Source organism: Boleophthalmus pectinirostris, unplaced genomic scaffold (assembly GCF_026225935.1).
Source record: "Boleophthalmus pectinirostris isolate CB_2022bp ecotype Guang Dong unplaced genomic scaffold, ASM2622593v1 HiC_scaffold_3, whole genome shotgun sequence".
Taxonomy (NCBI): domain Eukaryota; kingdom Metazoa; phylum Chordata; class Actinopteri; order Gobiiformes; family Gobiidae; genus Boleophthalmus; species Boleophthalmus pectinirostris.
In genome coordinates, this window is record NW_026571299.1 from 10393494 (window position 1) to 10414313 (window position 20820).

A 20820-nucleotide genomic window follows, 5' to 3' on the forward strand; every position below is an offset into this window, starting at 1 on the left:
CATTATCTTACTGGATTTGCAGTGCTATTTTAGACTTAGACTTAAACATAGACAAACTTTATTGATCCACAAGGGAAATTATTTGGATATTTTGCAAATTCTGCACATTTACCATCCATAATGAAATATGATCGCACTCTTCGAGTGTCAGACCTCAAGTCCGAGACAAGATTGAGACCAAGCACCATCAAGACCAAGACTAGATCGAGCCCAAAGGCACTCAAGTCCAAGACGAGACCAAGACCATAAAAAGCAGTCTCAAGGCTGGTCTTGAGACAAAGACTGGTCTTGAGTACTACAACACTACTAGAATCATAAGGATAGTTTCAGCGCTGGAGTTGCAATATCTACTGAACTAAATGTAAAAAATAAAATAAAATAAAAAGTAGCTGTTTACCTGAAAATTACCACTTCTTGACATCACAAGGTGGAACAGACCATTTTGAGCTTTGTACATGCAGACAGACTAATAAAAAACAGTCACTTAAACATGTGTGAATGCAACAAAAAACAACTCCAGGTATATTTTTGATGAGGTAACAACATTATAACAGGACTAAAAGCTCATAAGAGTCAATTTAAAGTAATATGGGACCTTGAAACCACCTCTGTGAATGACAAAACAGCCTGTAGTCACTTGAAATGCGGAAAAAAGTTAAGGCACTTTATTTATTGTTACTTAAAAACATGGACTATCATTGAGAATATGCTGCATCATGTTAAATGTACCACATCCAGTGACGGAAACGATCTATTTTGCTTATAGGAATGGTCATCGATCAACGTGATATCGCTCTAACTATCCTACTTTTGTGCTGTTAGCCTGCTACTGTTTTCCGTGTTGGAATGGCTGCTGTATGCTAACGTGCTAACGGCTATTTCTGGAGGCTATGACACGTGGGCGACATTTAGAGATATAGGCTAAAATAAGCTAGCTAGCATGATAACGTTTAGCTTCTTTGGTGAAATATACCAAGGTCCAAGTCGAGTCTCGAGATGTCAATGTTCTAGTGTTGAAACTGTGACTATTTCAAACACCCAAATGGTATACAAATAGGGCATGCCTCTGTGATGGTGATACTTGCGATTTAGACATGTTTCTTATTCGTTTATGTTTATTTTGTTGATATTTATTCATGTTTTGTTTGTTTTTTTAAACCATAGAATTATGTTTAAAGGCACATTGTGTAACTTTTCTGGTGGAGGGTCCGTCAAACGCTTTTCTACATGGAGATGTTATTGAATTGTATATATGTTTCACAGTGTGGCATTAAAGCTTTCTGTCGTCATCGAGACCAAACCAGTCCAAGTTACAGGTCAGATCTGTGGAGAGGCGACACCCGCTCCCAGTCAGATTGTTTTTTTTTAAGGTATGTTCGAGCTATAAATCTATAAAATATGATAAATGAAAGGTAAAGCTGTTTAATATCATACTGTGGAACATTTTAAGCAGAGCAATGACATATCCATAGAAACAAGCTGGTGAAGGAGCTCAACCAAAAAGTTACATAGTGCAGCTTTAAATCTTTCCAGCCCCCTAGTGCTTAAAATGTGATGGACAAAGAGTGTGATCCATTTCTGATTATTAGTGTCCTGCATTTCTTAACTCTAGCCTAAACTAAAAGAGGGGACAAGCTTAGGGTGACCAGATTTTCAAAATAAAAAACTTGGACATCCCTAGTTTGGGTTGGTTTGTAATAATAAAATTGTGCAACAAGTGCGTATTTAAGGAAAATTGTTACACACTCGGCACTAATGTGAGTTAGTATAGTCACACTTTCTTTGTGTTTTGGTCATTTTTAAGCTGTTTTTCTATATTTTACCTAAACAAGTGACAATTAATGTGTCTGTTTACAGTTGGCACGTATTAAAATTGGTCAAAAATAGTAACACCTGGGGCATTTCTTGTATAAAACTGGGACAAATCACTGGTTTTGGATAAATCTGGGGAAACAGGGCTCAAAACTGGGACTGTCCCAGGTAAATAGGGATGTCTGGTCACCCTAGACAAGAAGATTTATAACATTTAAATCTTTATTGTCCAAAAATTCTATGGAAATTTAGCTGCACTGTGTAACTTTTTTACTTGCTGTCCCTTGAATGTTCCATAGAATGACATTAAACTTATATCTCCATGGAAATAAGCTCAAAGTAAGAAATTTGTGTTTTAATTAACTGTATTCATTTATTTTTGGTTTTCTCAGTAATAAAAAGTATCCATACATCAAGACTACAAAATACAGTATGTTTAAATTGATACATAATATAGTATATATTATTATAGTTATACATAATTTTGATTGATTGGTTGATTTGTAATTGAATAAATGCAAAGTATATATGTTTAATGCCATATTTGGAACATCCCATGCAATAAAATCGTCATGGAGACAAGCAGAGGACAGAGTGATCTCCCATCAGAAAAAGTAACTAAAGAAATACATGATGACAATGCTAAAGTCCATTTCATGAATCAGTTCGTCACAATTCAGTTTGCCTAAATGATCATAAAAACAGTAAAATAATTGTCCAAAATCTAGCCAAATTTACATCCTGAGGAATAAATGAGTTTTGTCATCAGAAATGGACTACCAATACAAACTCATGTTGGAAGTATGCTATATATTCGAGTGACACCTGGTGGTTATGGTGTGCTAAAGCATATTGTACACTTTATTTTTCTGCTTGCAAATCTGTTTTCTATCAGATGCCCTTTCTTGTGAGAATCTCGTCCAAATTTGTCCACTCTCCATTTTCGACAGCTGGGATGACCTTGACAATTACGCAGGATTTTAGAGGAACAAAGATTTTGTGACTGCATGGCTTGGGTCACTTATGTCTATTTCACTCAATTCTGACTAATTATAAATATTCTAATCATAGTAAATCCTTGACCATTCTTTTAAAACTTCAGTAACAAGCTTGCAATATGTCCAAATATATGTAGAGTTTTTGCATTTATTGCTAGCAGAAAATAAATTATGTTGATCTTTCTTGTTTTCTTTTCTTTTTTAAGTTTCTTGTTTTTATTTATTACATTTTTATGTCTTGTCTGTGTTAAAATGTGAGGAAATAAAGTTTGGAGAAAAATACTTTGTTGTGTTTTATTTTAAAATTTTATTTAAATGACTCTTCATTGCAAAATTGTCCTACAGAAATTTAAAGAAACTGAAAATGATAAAGATGGATTATCAACACTGATTCACTGATGTGTATGATGTGTAAACTTTACAATCATAACAGAATAAAGCATTTTATAGGATTATATAGTGAATTACTTTAACAAAGACCAAGAAGAGAAATAAAGTCTGGGCTTCAAAGGAATACAGACTAAGATAAATTCACACAATTTGAGTTTTCTTCAATTTTACCCATACTTGAGTAATAATAACAAGTCAGTTATTTTTTATGTTAATATTAAATGACTTTAACATTTATATCAGACCTGAGACTTGGGCATTGTACAGCTCCCGGGCCACATGACAGCTGACTGGCCCGTTTAATATAATTTGGAATTACCAAATAAACATATTTTATAATTTTACCTTATGCATGGACTGTTTTTTTGGGGGTTTTTTTTTTCTTATAAAATCTTTTGTAAGGCAATATTTTCATTGCTTAGTCATGACCAGCTTGTCAGAAACAATGCTTATTACTCGAGCCATTTCTTGGACTAATACTTTGCACTTTTATTCGAGTAACATTATTTAGTTAGCGAGTTCATAATTAGACTTTTTAATTTGGATTATTTTATTCAGGCAAAACCACTGGACCAAACCGCATTTGACGTCAACGCGGGGGTCCTTCCGGCTAATGCTAAGGCTAACTGCCGAGACTGTTGATGTTTGTGTTGCGTTTTTCTGGAGAACGACTATCAAATCTGTCAGGTCTGTCAAATCACTCCGTTTTTAAATGCTATTATGTAAAATAAATATAAGAATAATGCTAGATTACTCTTTTATTCCAATCGATAGCGCCAGACGTGTTGCACATTGTGTCAAATCTTTTGTTTTGTGCCACGCTAATCTGGAGGCTAGGCTAGTTAGCTTTGTTATTACCTGATCTGTACCCGATTCGGATTGCCGCATTCGTAGTTGTCGTTAATAAACAAAATTTACTCTTTGAAACACGATTGGTATCTTCTAATGCAGCTTCGGGTAAATATTTATTTTAATTTACTTATTTCTTGCCAGCATAGCGTTATTTCACGATGTGTTTAATAAAGAAAATCATAGCCTAAAATAAACTTCCAAAACCGGTTCAAATCGGGTAGGAACAAATGGGAGAATGACGACTTGTTCTCATTGCTAATCGCGGCTCTCTACACGTAAGTTGTTTACTATGTGAGATTTTAACATGATTTATGATTTTACAGCGTTTTAGAATATAAATCTACTTTTTATTCAGTCTCACAATATATTAAAATGCTGTATGTTGGCGTTAGCTGCTTTTGTTTGAATGAATTCACCTGATAACAGTGATTAGCCTGGATTAAATAGACCAGTGCTAGTGTTGCCCAGACTATAAATATATTAAAATGCGTTTCTGTGCTGTGATTGGTTCTGCTGTATCTAAGAATAGGCAAAGTATTTTAGAGGGGTCACTCATACAGAAAAAAAAACCCCAACAACCTGCAACTCCAAAACAAAAGAAATTGGACAAACCATGTTACAAAAATGCGTAAAAGCTTTTCTTTAATTGTCAATGAATGAATGAATACCTAAATATTGAAATTCAAACCATGAGGAATGACTTTACTTTTACATACAGGCTTTCAACTCATGCTCAAAGATGGATTATATTGCGTAGTTACAAAAAAATTGTTTTTTCAACCAAAATGACTGATTTGACAATGTATTTTTTTCCACAGTAATGCTCAAAGAAACCAATTTGACCTTACACATCCATTTTGGCAGCAGTACTACACCAACAGCAGCTGCGCCTGACACTTTTACTGCTCTGCCTTTGTTCCCCTGCCTCTCACTAACAACAACACTTTGACTTATTGCTTTAAGGAAATTTAATGAGGAAGATAATGCATTATGTATTATTGTTAAACATTTAAAAAGACTGTGGAAAAGATCAGATTAAAAAACATTTTAGACACGTTTTGGTTGTTTTAAGAGCGTGTCAATATCTCTATAGCGCATTAAAAAGTCTTTATTTGAAGCCAGTGCCTCGGTTCTCCCTTTTCGAGTGAGTAATTATGAAATGTAATAAAAAAGATTGAAGATAAACTATAGCCTGAAATTATAGGAAACAGTTTTATTATTTTGTTATGTAAGATCTTTTATACTAGCAGCAAATAAATAAATAAATAATAATTGTTGTTTAATCATTAAGATACAACAGCACCCTAATCACAAGAAAAATTTGGCAAATACATGTTTTAAATCTCTGACAAAATCTCTTTAAATCTGAAAATTCCTGATGTTATTAAGCCATATAATGCAGCCCTGCTTAAAGTACCAGAGACTGAGTAAATACGAGTCCCTTCTAAAGCCTTGGAGAATATTGGGCCCATATAAGGAAATTAAATCATGTCGTGAGTCATGTGTGCTTGCGTTGCCCCATGAAGCAGAGACACACCTTCTAACCTGTTTATTCTGTGACTACACATTTCCTTCTTCCTCAGCTGATTGTGCTGAAAAACGGTGCGTTCAATCTTGATAAGACTCGCCTAGTTTGGTTTATCGAGGGCAGTCACACATAAAGAGTGTAGTAGAAAAGCCAAAGTAAAGCCTGTTTGTTATAATCTAAAAAGAATATACTTGAAGCGTGGACACCTGATCGTGAAGATGTGAAAGGTGGAAGTATTTAAATCTGTATAGCTTTCAGAAACTCTTTAGTATTCACATGCAAACTATAAATGTTTGACAATTAGATACACACAGCACACAATGTTCTGATTTTGCTTTAAAGTACAGCTCTTACAAAATAAAATATAAATAAATGTAAATAATTAATTTACTTTAATATTTTAATGCTGGTAGAGATGGGCCAACATCTCGTGCCATAAGATAACTAGAAAAGCACTCAGAGAGCGCAGAATTCCGCCAAGGACTACCCCCATTTTTTTCTATAAATTGCGATAAAATCAGTCTTCTGGATCAGATCCGGATCAGCCTTTGGAATATGAAAGAGGATCCCATTGTCCATCCCCGAGTCAAATTTCATGGGGTTTGGTCAATAATTAACCGAGATATTGAGAAACAAAATTTTTGGCCCCATTTACCACAATGTTAACTAAAATTTCAAAGTGATCCAGAATCCAGAATTTCTTCCGGATCACCCCCAAAATAAAATCAGTTCTTCCTTTTCACATTTCCAACAAATCCTGAAAATTTCATCAAAATTGGTCCATAACTTTTTGAGTTATGTTGCTAACAGACAAACAAACAAACAGACAAACGCTGGCAAAAACATAACCTCCTTGGCGGAGGTAAAAATGTCACAAGATTGTGCATACAAAAATATTGAGATTTTTATTTCCACGTATTTACATTTCACTTGGATAAAAAGTGCTGCAGAGGAATACTGGCTCGAGCGTCCTCTTGGGTTGAAAGTTCCAGCACGAGCATCCCATTCTTTCGGCGGGAATATCCCCCTCTTCCCTCTGGACGCCCCCTTCTCTTGGGAGGCACATGGGTAACTGCTGTGCCAGGGAGAGGGGGATGTTCTTGCCGTGTCACACACTGTGATGTACTGAGTTAGAAAATCACCATTGTATATCATAATAAAATTAAATGTGAATGTAGCGAGACCAAATGTCAGGCCTTGTTTATGTAATTTTACCAATTTGCCCAAAGCAGCACACATTTTTTCAGTATATAACATCAATATAATCCTCATTTGCTCACAAAAGTTTACTATAAAATCATATTATAAATATTTTTTCTTGTTCCCCATGTCCTACAGCATCTGTAACTGTTGATATGGGAAGAAATATTAATTATTTCCTTACCTGTTTGCTATGAATAATAATAATTTGTAAGCAGCAAAGCAGCACAACACAAGAAACTTAGAAAGCTACAGAATTTGTTCAAAAATCATTCAGAATCACTTTTAGGAAGGTCTTAACTATGTATTTCATTGAAATATGTAAGATATCAAATATGACTTTCCAGCCTGGGGAACTTTCCAGCTGATTTCCACTGCAGAGTTAAACCTCTTGTTGCAATGATGGCAGAAATATAAAAATAAATACAAAAAGGAGAGAAATTATGAACTGCGAAGTTTTTACTTTAACTCAAGTCAGAATCACGGCTTGTCTCATTCTTAACATAAACATCATTGTTTGAGCGGTCAGATCCACTGACCCACAGGTTGGCAGTATCATTCCCGCTCCAACAGATGAATGCTGTCATTGTGTCCTTGGGCAAGACACTTGACCCGCTTCACCCCCAGTGTGTGTGTGCACTGGTGTATGAATGTGTGTGAACGGGTTAGCGGTTCCTTGATGTAAAGCGCAATATAAAACAGTGACTATTTACCATTTCTTTTTTGAAAATATTTCTCTCAACGGAGATTTGTTCCAGTATTTTAGTTTGTTTTTACTCACTTGGGTGAAGGAAGCAGCAGATGTAAAACTGTCTGTGCCTCTTTGTCTCCTCAGGGATGTTGACCTGACTTAGCCTTCCTCCTCTTCCTCCTCCTCGCTGCTGCCACGACAACCAACCACCCGGCCTCCTCTTCTCCAATCACTGCACCCTTCCACAGCACCACCATGTACTGCCTCCAGTGGCTGCTGCCGGTACTGCTCATCCCCAAGCCGCTCAACCCGGCGCTCTGGTTCAACCACTCCATGTTCATGGGCTTCTACCTGCTCAGCTTCCTGTTGGAGAGGAAGCCCTGCACAATCTGCGCCCTGGTCTTTCTGGCCGCGCTCTTCCTGATCTGCTACAGCTGCTGGGGCAACTGCTTCCTGTACCACTGCCCCGACTCCGCCCTCCCCAACTCTGCCCACGACCCGGCCATAGTGGGCACCTAGAGGCCGCCAAGACGCCGTACCCACTGTCGGAGGGTACCGAGATGGAGGACTGAAAAAAAGTGTGAGAAAAAAGGGATGGGGGACTGATGCTGCCATGCTGTATGAACAGACTTAATAAAAAGCGAAAAAATGCAGAAAAAAACGTGTTAAAATGCGTTTTTGGGTCAAGCTGTAGAGACTTGTTCTACTAAGAAGAACACGTGCGGACATGACAAAGCATTTCACTTTTAAATTTTAGTCTTGAGGGTTTTTTTTAAATCACAATTTTCAGTATTTCCCGTTCACCAGTCTCCAAACGACCCAAATTTACGAAATGTGTTTGAAAGACTATATTTAAGAAAGAAAAACTACCAAAAATGTACGTTTTTGGAGCTTTCAAAATGGCCAACTGGGCTATGTTCTACAGAGATTTTTCCACCATCAAGCAGCGGTTATCTAATTGTCAATAATTGAAATTCAGACGTTGATTTCCAAAAAAAACCCAACTTGCTACTACTTGGATTTTGTGTTAATCATTTTATCTTTCAAAAATTTTATCTGCAAGACTGCTAATCCATAATTCTCCAAAGTGAGAAGACTGGACAATCACTTCCAATGCTGTGAATACCCTCTAAAACTACATTACCCAGGATGCTTTGCGATTGACTTCAGAATCTCCTCACCTTTTTCCATTTTGCTAAATCCGGCGGAAGTTTCACCCACCTCTCGTTTTGTTGCTGTTCACTTGTGGTCCACTAGTGCATGGGTTGCCTTTTTAGGGTTTTTTTTCTTCCACGCAAGGTATTTTAACAGTTTTAAGATGAAATTGCTGATCATTTTTGTTCCAAAGGGTAGGATCGTGTGAATGTGCGAGAGGTAGTGCAATAGTTTGGGTGTTCATGACATGCTGGTTTGACGGGGAGACACAATAAGGCCCGATAAAAGACCAATAAGAAATGCAAGAGTTTGACAGCGGTTTCTGTTGACATTAAAAAACTGTACTTGCAATTACGATTAAGTTTGACGTTTAAAAGTGCATTGTGTAACTTTTTTCTGCTTTTCTCCATGGAGACGTTGTTGCTCTGAGATGTTTCACAGTACGGCCTTCGACCTTTCTATCGTTATGTAGACCAAACCAGGTGAAGTTACAGGTCAGATCGGTGTTTTTCTAAGTATTTTTGAGCATTAAAGTCACTTGTAGTTGAATAAATGTAAGTTAGAGCTGTTTAATGTCATACTGTGGGATCTTTGAAGCAGAGCAATGGCGTATCCATAGAAACAAGACGGTGATGGACCCCTAAAGCAATAGTATGTAACTTTCCGAGGGAGGTTTGTGGAGATGCAAACCCGCTCAGAGTATGGACGCATGTTTTTGTCATGTTTTTCAGCGCAACAATCGCAACCAGACTGAAAAAACTTGCTTTTATTTTAGTCTATTTTCTTTCCAAAAAGTTACATACTATGGCTTTAAATCTTTCAGTTTTTTTGATGCATGTTTTCGCTGCTGTGGGCTTTAGGTGGAGTAAACCTGAACAATGGACGATACTTTAATTTTAGCTTTCTTATTAAACCCAAACGGCAAACACAATATGAGAAAAACATATCGACATAAAAAATGATTATTAGAGATTAGCTTTAGATATTTAAATTGCACTTTTAAATTCTGCTAAGAAATTTTGAGCACATTTAAGACTCATTTCTGATATTTTTCGAATTCAAAATGGCTTTTTTCAAGTAGTCCATTTGTTCCGAGGATGTTTGAGCTCAAAGCTGACAAAAAACTTCCTGCAAAGTTTTAAGACTTAGTTGATGTATTTCAAATTGAGTCTGTTCGTCCATTTGTTCCAAGGACGTTTGACAAAATTTTGTGATTAGATTTTATTTTTTAAAACTGCCTTTTTTCATTTGAAGGGACAGTATTACTTTATTTTCTGATTTATGTTATAATGTCGTTTCCTCATCACAAACATACCCTGGAGTTGTATTTTGTTTCATTCACACATTTATCACAAACCTGCATATTTAGGCTGAGTTTGTCTTTCAAATTCCACACACTTTCACTGGGATCTTTTGGATAATTTCAGCTCTGGAATTGCCAATCTTAACGAAAATGTAGCTGTTAACTTGAAAACTTACCAAGGTGGAACAGAGCATTTTGAGTTTTGCAGATGTAGACAGACTAATAAAGGATTCAAACGTATGAATGAAACAAAACACAACTCCAGATGTTTTTGAGGAGGTAACAACATTAAAACATGACTTAAACCTCACAAAAGTCAATAATATAGGACCATTTTTTATCTCCTCAAGACCAGTAGTTGCTGGAATAAACTGTAAATAGGCAAATTTTATTTTTCCACTCAACATCTTCTCAAAATTGCAAATGTTCTTCTCCTGTCAACTGGCTCCGCTCTCTTAACTCTCCTTACTGTGTCGGGGCCTCAAAATGAAACGTGGTCAGTATTTTCGCCACTCAAAGCAATATGAATGCTGTTGCACGCACTGTGGGAGGTGAGCTGACTGCGCGCTGTGTATTTCGATGCTGTTCGGTTATCTCTATCATCTCTAAGTATTCTGTTGTTGTTTCACACAGTTTATGGTGTTTACAGCTAGCCCCTGTAGCGGTCAATATGAAATACTGCTGCACTTTTGCTTTGGTTTTAATTTAAATAAAGTTTTTTTTCTTCAAGACTGTTCTCATGTGATTTTTTTGTTTTTAATTTCTGTTGTGAAGTTGGTTTACATATCTGGGAACAACTTGAGTTAGAAGTAATCTCTGTACAAAACTTGATAAGTGCACTGAAATCACAATACAAAAAAGATGTGGTTGAATAGTCAAAAATTAAGTAAAAGTACTGTTACTTCACAATTGGATTACTCAAGTACAAAGTAGTCCAAAAAAAAAAAAAAGGTGCAAGTGAAATATTTGAGGAAACTATGATTCAAATAATAATAATTGTAAGAGAAGCTGTAAAGGCGTAATATCTGATTTATAATTTCAGATTCATGTAATTAGAAGGACAAAACCCATCCATGCATTTTCTTCCACTTATCTGGGGCCGGGTCGCAGGGGCAGCAGTCTAAACAGGGACTCCCAGACTTCCTTCACCCCAAACACTTCCTCCAGCTCCTCCGGTTGGACCCCAAGGCGTTCCCAGGCCAGCCCAGAGACATAGTTCCTCCATCATGTCCTGGGTCTTCCCCGGGGCCTCCTTCCGGTGGGACATGCCCGGAACACCTCCTGAGGGATGCGTTCAGGAAGCATCCGGAACAGATGCCCGAACCACATCACCTGGCTCCTCTCGACGTCGAGGAGCAGTGGCTCTACTCCGAGCTCCTCCTGTGTGACAGAGCTCCTCACTCTATCTAAGGGAGCGCCCAGCCACCCTGTGTAGGAAACTCATTGCCTGTGTCAGCGATCTTGTCCTTTTGGTCATTACTCAAAACTCATGACCATAGATGAGGGCAGGAACAAAGATTGACCGGTAAATCAAGAGGTTTGCCTTTCAACTCAGTTCCCTCTTCACCACACACACAACAGTCTGATACAGAAGCCCAGCAACCGCATCACTGATTCCCCTGTCAGTCTCATGCTCTATCCTCCCCTCACTCGTGAACAAGACCCCGAGAATCATCCATTTGAGGCAGGGACCTTCCATTCACCCACAGAGGGCAAGCCACCCTTTCCCAGTCGAGAACTATGGCCTCGGATTTGGAAGAGCTGAAGGACAAAACCATTAAGAATCTTCATACTATTATATCAGTACATCGGTACAGTGCAAGGAACACTAATGTTCAAATCATTTAATATAATAAACAGAATCAAATACATACATAAAAAATGATAAAATAATGTTTTCATCACTTGTAGATTTACTCACAGTGGAAAGAGTAACCATACGTTTACTTTTAATACTCAAATAAGTACTATAAAGGTTACTCAGGTAAATGTACGTGAGTATATGTAACAGAGTATACTTACCTCTCAACAAGTAAACAAAACTGTAAATAATCTTAAAAAGCGAAGATTAGGCTACAGAAAAAATCCTATTAGTAACACAGCTCAACAGAAGCAAAGGAATGCATCACTTCAGTCATGCCTCAACCTGTGCTCATTTTACTAAAGCCACCATTTTATTAACAGTTTCTTGCCATATTTTTATTTTTGGAGATGTAGACAGACTAATAATAAAGTGTGACTCAAACACATGTGAATGAAACAAAACACAACTCCAGATATGTTTTTGTGGAGATAACAACATTATAACATCACTTACAGCTCACAAGAGTCAGTTTTATTTTGTAAAATTTTAACTTTTAGATCCAGTTTTCGGCTGGTAGCAGATATCCACTCATAATATCATTTATATCCTCAACACACAATTAAAGATGCAGTATATGTCACTTTTCTAGTGGACAGTACACCACCTGCTTGTCTCCATGGAAATTAAATGCATTTTAAATATATCTGCATCCACCTTCCAGGTATTTCTGACTTGTATAAACACCTTTTATAGAATAGACAGATGCCTTAAATGCAATAATATTTCCATGGAGACGGTGCATCCCTAGTATAATGTTGATTCAGGGGATCTATATGTATGTTTACTGGTGGAATATTAAGTAGTTACCATGGTGACTCAATGCACATATTAGAAAACACTGCAAAAGAAGTGTTAAAATAATCAGCAATATTTTAACTTCTAGATTTCAAAGTGCATCGTGTAACTTTTCTGCTTTTCTCCGTGGAGACGTTTTTGCTCTGAGATGTGCATTCAACTCTTTTATCATTATGTCGACCAAACCAGTTGAAGTTACATGTCAGATCTGTGTTTCTCTGGGTATTTTTGAGCATTAAAATCACTTGTAATTGAATAAATGTAAGTTAGAGTCGTTTAATGTCATACTGTGGAACATTTGAAGCAGAGTAATGACAAATCCATAGAAACAAGACGGTGATGGACCCCCAAATGGTGATGCAGAGCACACATTAGAAAACACTGCAAAAGAAGTGTTAAAATAATCAGAAAAATTACACAACGGATTTGAACAACACATTTTCATGGCCCCGTTTAGGTGTTAGGTGTGCTACCGAGCTTGTGACTGTAATTTTATTCGTGACTAGGGTGACTAAACGTCCCCATTTACCCGGAACAGTCCCAGTTTTGAGCCCTGTGTCCCCTGTCCCAGCAGATTTACCCAAAACCAGTGATGTGTCCCAGTTTTATACAAGAAATGTCTCTATTTTTGACCAATTTGATCCCTGCCAACAGCAAAGAGAGGCATAAATTGTCATTTATTTAGGAAAAATGCAAAAAAGCTGCTTAAAAACGATCAAAACACAAAGAATGTGTGACTAAACTGACTCACGTGTTAGTCCTGAATAAGTCATGAATGGGCCGGGTGCAGAACAGTTTTCTTTGATTTTTGAAAATATGGTTTTGAAAATCTGGTCACATATGAGAGAGAGTTCTTTAAGCGCACAAATCAACTCGTCTCAGCTCTTTCTGGTCAGATTGTGTTAAATAAAGCTCAAATATGTCTAATTTAAGTAACACAGCTTCCGACAGAATAGTGTATGTTAGTTGTAGACTTGAACAGAAAACAGAAAATGGTTAAAAAACATCACTTTCTTAAATATATCTTTCAACACTGCAGTATTTGTCTGAGGCTGTCATGTTTCCAGTGCTGAAAACACTGCTCTGAATCACACCGAGGCAAGTCCGTGACACGTTACATTCATATAAACCACAACCAGAACCTTGGCCTGTTTTTGTGGATGATGCAACCCAGAAGCAACCACCTGCTCTAGGGGCTCGTGCTTTTCATCACCTGCTTAGTCCTTCTCGAGTACAGGCCTGGAACAATGCAGCTTTATACAACAGAAATGCATTACAGAGCGCAAATTACACTTCTGATCTATGTTATAATGTTGTTATTTTGTTCTGTTTTTTATTACACACATAGCCAGAGTTGAGTTTTGTTTCTTTCACATGTCTAACACACAAACCCTGCATATTTAGGCTGAGTTCTCAAACAGAAAACACCCTGCTCCACTTTGTAATGTCATGTGGTAATACAGGAAGTGCTTCATTGTGTTTTTAAACTCCATACACCTTCACTAGAAGAATAATTTGGATAATTTCAGCCCTGGAATTGCCAATCTCTTCTAAACAAAAGGTAAAATGTAGCTGTTAACTTAGGTGGTGTCCACACGACAACGTTTTTTGGTCGAAACAATGAAGTTTTTATTCGTTTTGGCCTTTCATTCACACAGAGCTGGTGTTTCAGGTGAGTGAAAATGGATTCCAGAGTGGAGAAATGTGAGAATGCTGGTGTTGTGTTGTCGTGTGGACAAGCAACCCGCGGCTTTTGGAAAACGATGACGTCGTGCCTGCTGCCCTTGAACTAGCCTCCGCAAACTGCAAGACTGATGCCAAAATGAGACAGGTGTAGCCCACGGAGCCGCTCCCGTCACCCAGCAACCGAGACACGCTGCTAACGCTAATGCTAACAACATGCACTGCAAAATACGCAACCAAAGATTACACACAGGTAATTAAACTGTTGGATTTTGAGACCAAGTTATTCTAATAATTCTCATCCGAATCTTGTGGCTAAAAACGAAAACTTATGTTTAACTTTTGCAAAACAAACCGTCTATATTTCTGGGATACATCTACAACAGACTAAATTACCTTAAGTAAAAAAAAAAACTGTGATGGGATCTGCATTATTAAATATTATCATAAACAGCGCCACATACAGGTGTAGTATGTGTATTACATTGTTTTCACTCAGTGCCCTGTTGTCGTTATGATGTGAATATTTATTGATCTGACACGTGTGTGGACGCAAATTTTTTTCAACCCACAAAAAAAAAAAGTGTGTTTTCATGTGGACTTATCCTTAAATACTACTGCTTCATGACATCACCATGTGGAACAGAGCATTTTGAGCTTTGGAAATGTAAACAGATTCACAATAAAGAGTTACTCAAACGTGTGTGAATGAAGCAAAACACAACTCCAGGTCTGTTTTTGAGCAGGTAAGAACATTACAACATGACTTAAAACTAAAACAGAGTAAATTTTTCTCAATACAGGACCTTTAAAATGTACAAATACGCATATATAAGTTATTATCGTCTTAAAAATACAATTGTTTTCTTCTTATGTGATCGTTATACTTGGTTAAAATCATTCTTAGTCCTCCTTTTTTGTTGATATAACTTATTCGGTTCTAGTTTTGCATGAAAACAGGAAACACATTTTTTTGGATCTGTAAAATTGAGAAAAAATTCAAAGCATTCAATCAATGTTTCCAACAATGTTTTCACTATTGTTAAAGGTGCGCTGTGTAACTTTTCTTGTTTGTTAATGCTTTGATTTAAATTGTCACAGTATGGTATTAAACTGATCTGTGTTGCATTTATTTAACTACAGGTGTTATTTATTGCTCAAAAGTATATTTAAAAACATAACTTTTTCTACACAAATTTAACCTGTAATTTGGCTTGCAAGTCTCCAAATTTGTGGCCATACTGTGGAATATTATGGTCACATCTCCATGGAGACAAGCAAGTAATGGACCCTCTACAAGTTACACAAGACAAATTACACAATGCACCTTTATTTTCCAAAATGTACTTGAAAGCTGCTATATCAAACAGATAACAGAATTTTTGATGTTGATTTTAAGGTCACATTTCTTCATTTCGGTCCATGTTCACCAAACTGCACTTACACATGTGACCACCAGATGTCGACATTGACCTGTAATAATCCAATTCAAAACCAGCAGCGCCCAAAACAGGAGATGAGTCATTGCTAAAAACATCACGTCATATTAATACATGACGTGATGTTTCAGCCGTGGGGAAAAATAGATTTGCTCTTTCTTTCATCAGCCTTGAACGTCTCTAGGCCAGTGTGTGTCTCAGGTGACATTACAACATTCTACTGGCCGATATTATTTATTATTTACAGATGGAGCCGGTTAAAATTAATATTTGCACTTATCTAATTCATGATATCAACAGGGAAATCTGACTCTGCCCCCCCCCAGCCGAGAGTATGACATTATTACATTTTGGAGTCTGAAAACCACGAATAACTCTGATGAATGATGAGAGGGAAACCTTTATAAAATGAACAAAAGTGCAATGATTTTTTTTTTATTATTTTTTTTTTACATAATATGTTCCCTTTAAAGGTCCTATATTACACAAAATTGACTCTTGAAAGGTTTAAGCCATGTTATAATGTTGTTATTTCCTCAAAAACAGACCTGGATTTGTGTTTTATTTCATTCACATGTTTGAGTAATCCTTATGAAAGATAATTTGTTTCATCAGATTTTGAATTTTAAATGTTGAATTTCTCACTTTGAATTTTTTTGAAAAAAACGTTTGAATTATTTTTATTTAGAATTTTAGTTGTTCATTATAAGAGAAACTCACCTTTTAAATATTCAGTACAAATATTTTCAAGCCCTCAAATTGATCATAAATTCTGCAGTGAAAAAAAAAAAATCACAAGAAAGATGTTAACCTGATTCATCTGCCGGTTTCACTTTGTGGAAACTGCCTGACCTCGCAGCATTAGGATTCGTTCGCTTGACGGTAGGCGGGTACTTTTTTTATTTAACCGATCACTGCTATTTGGTCTGGTTTGGTATGTAATGCACCAAATCCCGTAGGAAGAAGGGCAATATTATCTTTCCTCTTGATAAAATTCACCAAACATTCTCTTTGTTCTGGCTTCAAAATCCTCGATCTCGGGAATTGTTGCCAACACAGAATGTATGTCTTCGTCTACGTCCATCTCGACCGCTTTGTTTACTGTTGTGCTGTACCACAAAAGGGACACAGACAGGCGCTTGAGTTTGACATCATGGCTTCACAGCTCTTCTCTGATTGGCCGGTGCGCGGTCTACAATTTCTAGGGTTCTTGCAACCGTCTAGTGTGTTCTGATTCCTGACCTAGTTGCTGGAGAGAAATTAAATTGAGCGAAGGCAGAATTATCCTCATCCAAACCTCATCTCTTTTATTTCTTAAATGTAAACCTTGCCCACAGATGAGAACGGCCAATAGGAAACAGCCTCTGTCCTCCTCACTCACACAGGATTGATTCTTGTGAAGTTGCATGGGGTTTAAAAACACAGTGGACCTGTATTACCACATGACATCACAAGTTGGAACAGTCTAAATATTTGTGCCTTAAATATGTGTGAATGAAACAAAACACAACTCCAGGTCTGTTTTTGATGAGGAAACAACACTAAAACATAGATCAGAAAATAGTGTAATAAACAAAATCTTTAAATCTGTATAAATCTACTAAAATGATTACACAAGTTCTAAGGAAATAACACTAATTTATTGACAAGTATACATAGACTGAATACACATTACAAAAATACATATGTACAAATGAGTTAATAAATATGTAAACAGAGAAATATGATATGGCACAAATACACGGCTAATATTACACAGAAGCAGATAACGTACAAACATAGTGATAATTACTTAAAGCTCATGTCCATACTTCCATTTTGGTTTGTCCTGTGGGTTGGTCTAAACCATAGACTGTATATATAAATGGACATAGGTAATCCGCTGGTCGGCGTGTCCCAAACAGGAAGTGAGCATGGGCGTGTTTCCGGCTCCATCGACTTTGACTCCAATTTACTTCGTATTGAATGAAACGATGTCCCTCTCTCTGTAATTGTGACTGTCGGGCTCCTCATTTTGGTCTTAAAATGTTTGTATTAACCCGCTCTCCGTGATCCTAGTGTTTTTATTTCAATACATCAATCACCAATTCAACTCAATCAATCAATTCCTATTCCTAATATGGAACTCAGCTCCAAATTCTCCTCATGAACTTCATTTGACGCTTCCTTAATCCATTTCTTTATACAGTCTATGGTCTAAACACACACAAAAAAATAGTCCTTCTTAAATGGTATTATGCTATATTTACACTTCCAGAACTACTTTTGTACACTTAAGAATTGTACTTTTGTGTTTGAATCCAAAGTAGTTTATGGGGAAAAAATTAAAAGGTAATTTAGTCTTGATTTTTTTTTTACATATACCACATCTCACCAACAGAAGGCGCAAAAACTCACCCCAGTCTTGTGCACCGATGGGATAAGCAGTTGATAAAAGGCTCAAACATTAGCTGCTCGCTCTAAAGTTCTTGGGAAGGTCAAATGAGTGTTAAAATGATCAGAATTAGCCTGGACATCACAAAGTGGAAATATTCATTTTCTCTGCTCTGATGAGGGGGCGGGAGGATTGCAGGATTACTCACACCTACCTGAATGAAACTCCAGGTGGGTTTTTGATGAGAAAACAATATCACAAAATAGTTAAAATCTTAAATCCTAAAATAATACTTAAGCATTATACTCTTAAATTGACATTAGAAGAAAATTTACGAAAGAATGAAATTGTGATGTCTAGACATGTCCTGGTTCAGTCTTGGTTCAGTCCTGGTTCAGTCCTGGTTCAGTCTTGGTTCAGTCCTGGTTCAGTCCTGGTTCAGTCTTGGTTCAGTCCTGGTTCAGTCCTGGTTCAGTCTTGGTTCAGTCCTGGCTCAGTCCTGATTCAGTCCTGGTCTAGTCCTGGTTTACTGCAGCTCTTATGGGGTGTACCGATGCAAAAATTTGTATTGTTCAGCGTTTATAATAATATGTCTTATTCCTGGCTGTCTTTAATGAATTGTACCATCTTAAAAAGCTTCATCAAATCCATCTCTTTCTATCAAAAAATTTTCTTTCAAATAGAAACAATTTAAAACATTCACATTTCTTCTTCTTCAGTGCAGCTTCATTTCTTGTACTTCCTCTGTCACTTCCTGTTTCCTTCTAAAGACTGGATTATAAACCATCCAGCATCAGGCCCACGTCAGACCTCAACTGTATGAGCTTCTGCAGAGCTAATCCAGGCTCAGGTGCATCATGGGAATTAGTTTTTCATTTACTGTGACAATAAACAATCATAACAATCACTTAGGCTCATATACAGACATTTCTGTGCCAGACTTTAGCTGCTCTGAGCTGTTTTTAACAGGTTCTATTCACGATTTCGTCACAAACCATGAAGACGTTTGGAAACATGTAGTGACAACTTCTGGTGTACTTCCGGACACAGGGCTCGTCGACTGATTGTGATAAAACCCTCTGAAGTACTGTATTTTTCGGACTATAAGATGCACCGGATTATAAGGCACAATATCAATAATGTTGAATTCTCTCATCTATTTTCATACATAAGTCACACCAGATTATAAGGCGCATTAAACGAAACAAACGGACGACGCTTGAGACTGATCCCTTAGCTCAGGCGTCCCGATCCATTGGCAGATCGTGGCGTAATTCGCCTGGTGTTGCCTCCCTGTCTTGGTGAATGTGTATGATGAATGTGAATGTGGGTGGATAATTTAAGTTGTTGTTTTTTTTTTACTTCCTATGAGGAGGACTCAAATATGCATTGAGTAGTAATGTGTTTAATGCAGCTTTGCGCACATTTGTTTACGTTTTACAGAAACAAAACTTAAGACCACCTTCTCATTTGCATAAACTATAAGCTCTGAAAAAACAGCTCGCGCCTTGTGAGCTGATGCGGTTCAGCTTCTGTTGGACTCCATGAGGCTCCTGACTGTGGTAGCTGTAATGCTCCGACAATCCATCAAGTGTTGCAGCTTCATATTTTACCAAAGTCGTACTAAAACATTTTGACAGATTTTTGAGCACCGTGTACAACATAAAATCAGTTGTAGGTCAGTAAGCACAACAGAATTATAAGGCGACTGTAAATTTTTGAGGAAATTAAAGGCTTTTAAATGCACCTTATATTCGGAAAAATACAGTAAATGTGATCAGCGGAAGTCTGCAGACGTATGTGCTGTTTGGAATAATATTGGATTTGGCGCCCTCATCTCTTCTAATCACATGTACCTCGTGTGCTTGGAGTTGTGTGTCAGTGGGGAAATGATGAAAACTGTGGTATGGGTGTAATTGTTGATTAGTCGAACATAACGGAACGTTACAGTGTTATGTAGATGAAGAAAACTGGACCATTTTCTCATTTCTCCTAGATTTTGTCAGACAGAACCCACCAGAAGTTGTCATCGCATGTTTCCAAAAGTTTTTCTTGGTTTATGATGTAAGTGTGACTAGAGCCTATCAGCTGCCTCTGGTCTTTGTGTATCAACCAATCACAGCCCTTACGATTGGTGGAAAAACAACATGGCAAGCTTTCTGACTGGCTGCTGGGTGCGTCACAGAGCTTTCCATCGTGTAGATTTGACTCTGGATCATGAACCAGCCTTAACGTGGCATCTACAAAATGGTGATCTCTGTCTCTAAGTTCCTGTAAGCCTCCTCCTGCAGCTCACTGTCGATCTGATCCATCTTCTGAAACGCAGCGTGGCCCTTCTTACCTGTGGACAACACATAAAAATCAATATACAGACACTTAGACCAGACCTGGGCATTGTACAGCTCCCAGGCAACATACAGCGCTTTGGTTGACTTATAATTTTACCTCATGGATGGACTAAAGCTGCATTGCTTTTATTATAAAGGTGTTTTTTAAATGACATTTTTTGTACGGCAACTTCACTTTTTCATAGTTTTCACATTTTTTCTTAGTCATAAAATAAACTCTTACCAGTCTTACCAGCTCGTCAAAACAATATTTACTGCTTTTTATAAAGAAATACAATTAATATTATGCAGAATTGAGTTAAACAGTTTGGCCCTGGCCCTCCACAATATTTTCTGTTTCTTATGTGGCCTCATGGAAAAAATAACTGCCCATGACTGACCTACAAGA

At 37.2% G+C, this 20820-nt stretch overlaps 2 protein-coding genes across 3 annotated transcripts in view; one reads left to right on the forward strand and one right to left on the reverse strand.

Moving 5' to 3' along the window:
• The first annotated feature begins 3765 nt into the window (after positions 1-3765).
• On the forward strand, positions 3766-10658 carry blcap (bladder cancer associated protein). 2 transcript variants are annotated; one of them, XM_020920765.2, is made up of 2 exons: positions 3766-3887; positions 7616-10658. In XM_020920765.2, exon 2 carries the CDS (start codon positions 7727-7729, stop codon positions 7988-7990), a length of 264 nt encoding a protein of 87 aa, XP_020776424.1. In that variant the 5' UTR covers positions 3766-3887; positions 7616-7726; the 3' UTR covers positions 7991-10658. The 2 variants fall into 2 exon arrangements, with proteins under 2 accessions (XP_020776424.1, XP_020776425.1); XM_020920766.2 differs by lacking the exon at positions 3766-3887 and adding an exon at positions 3995-4327.
• A 6716-nt stretch (positions 10659-17374) lies between these two features.
• ripor3 (RIPOR family member 3) overlaps positions 17375-20820 on the reverse strand; it is an 88106-nt gene continuing 84660 nt past the window's right edge. Inside the window, 1 exon segment of the mRNA XM_020920769.2 lies at positions 17375-20425. Within this exon segment, the coding sequence (XP_020776428.2) occupies positions 20325-20425 (101 nt within the window). The 3' untranslated portion in view covers positions 17375-20324.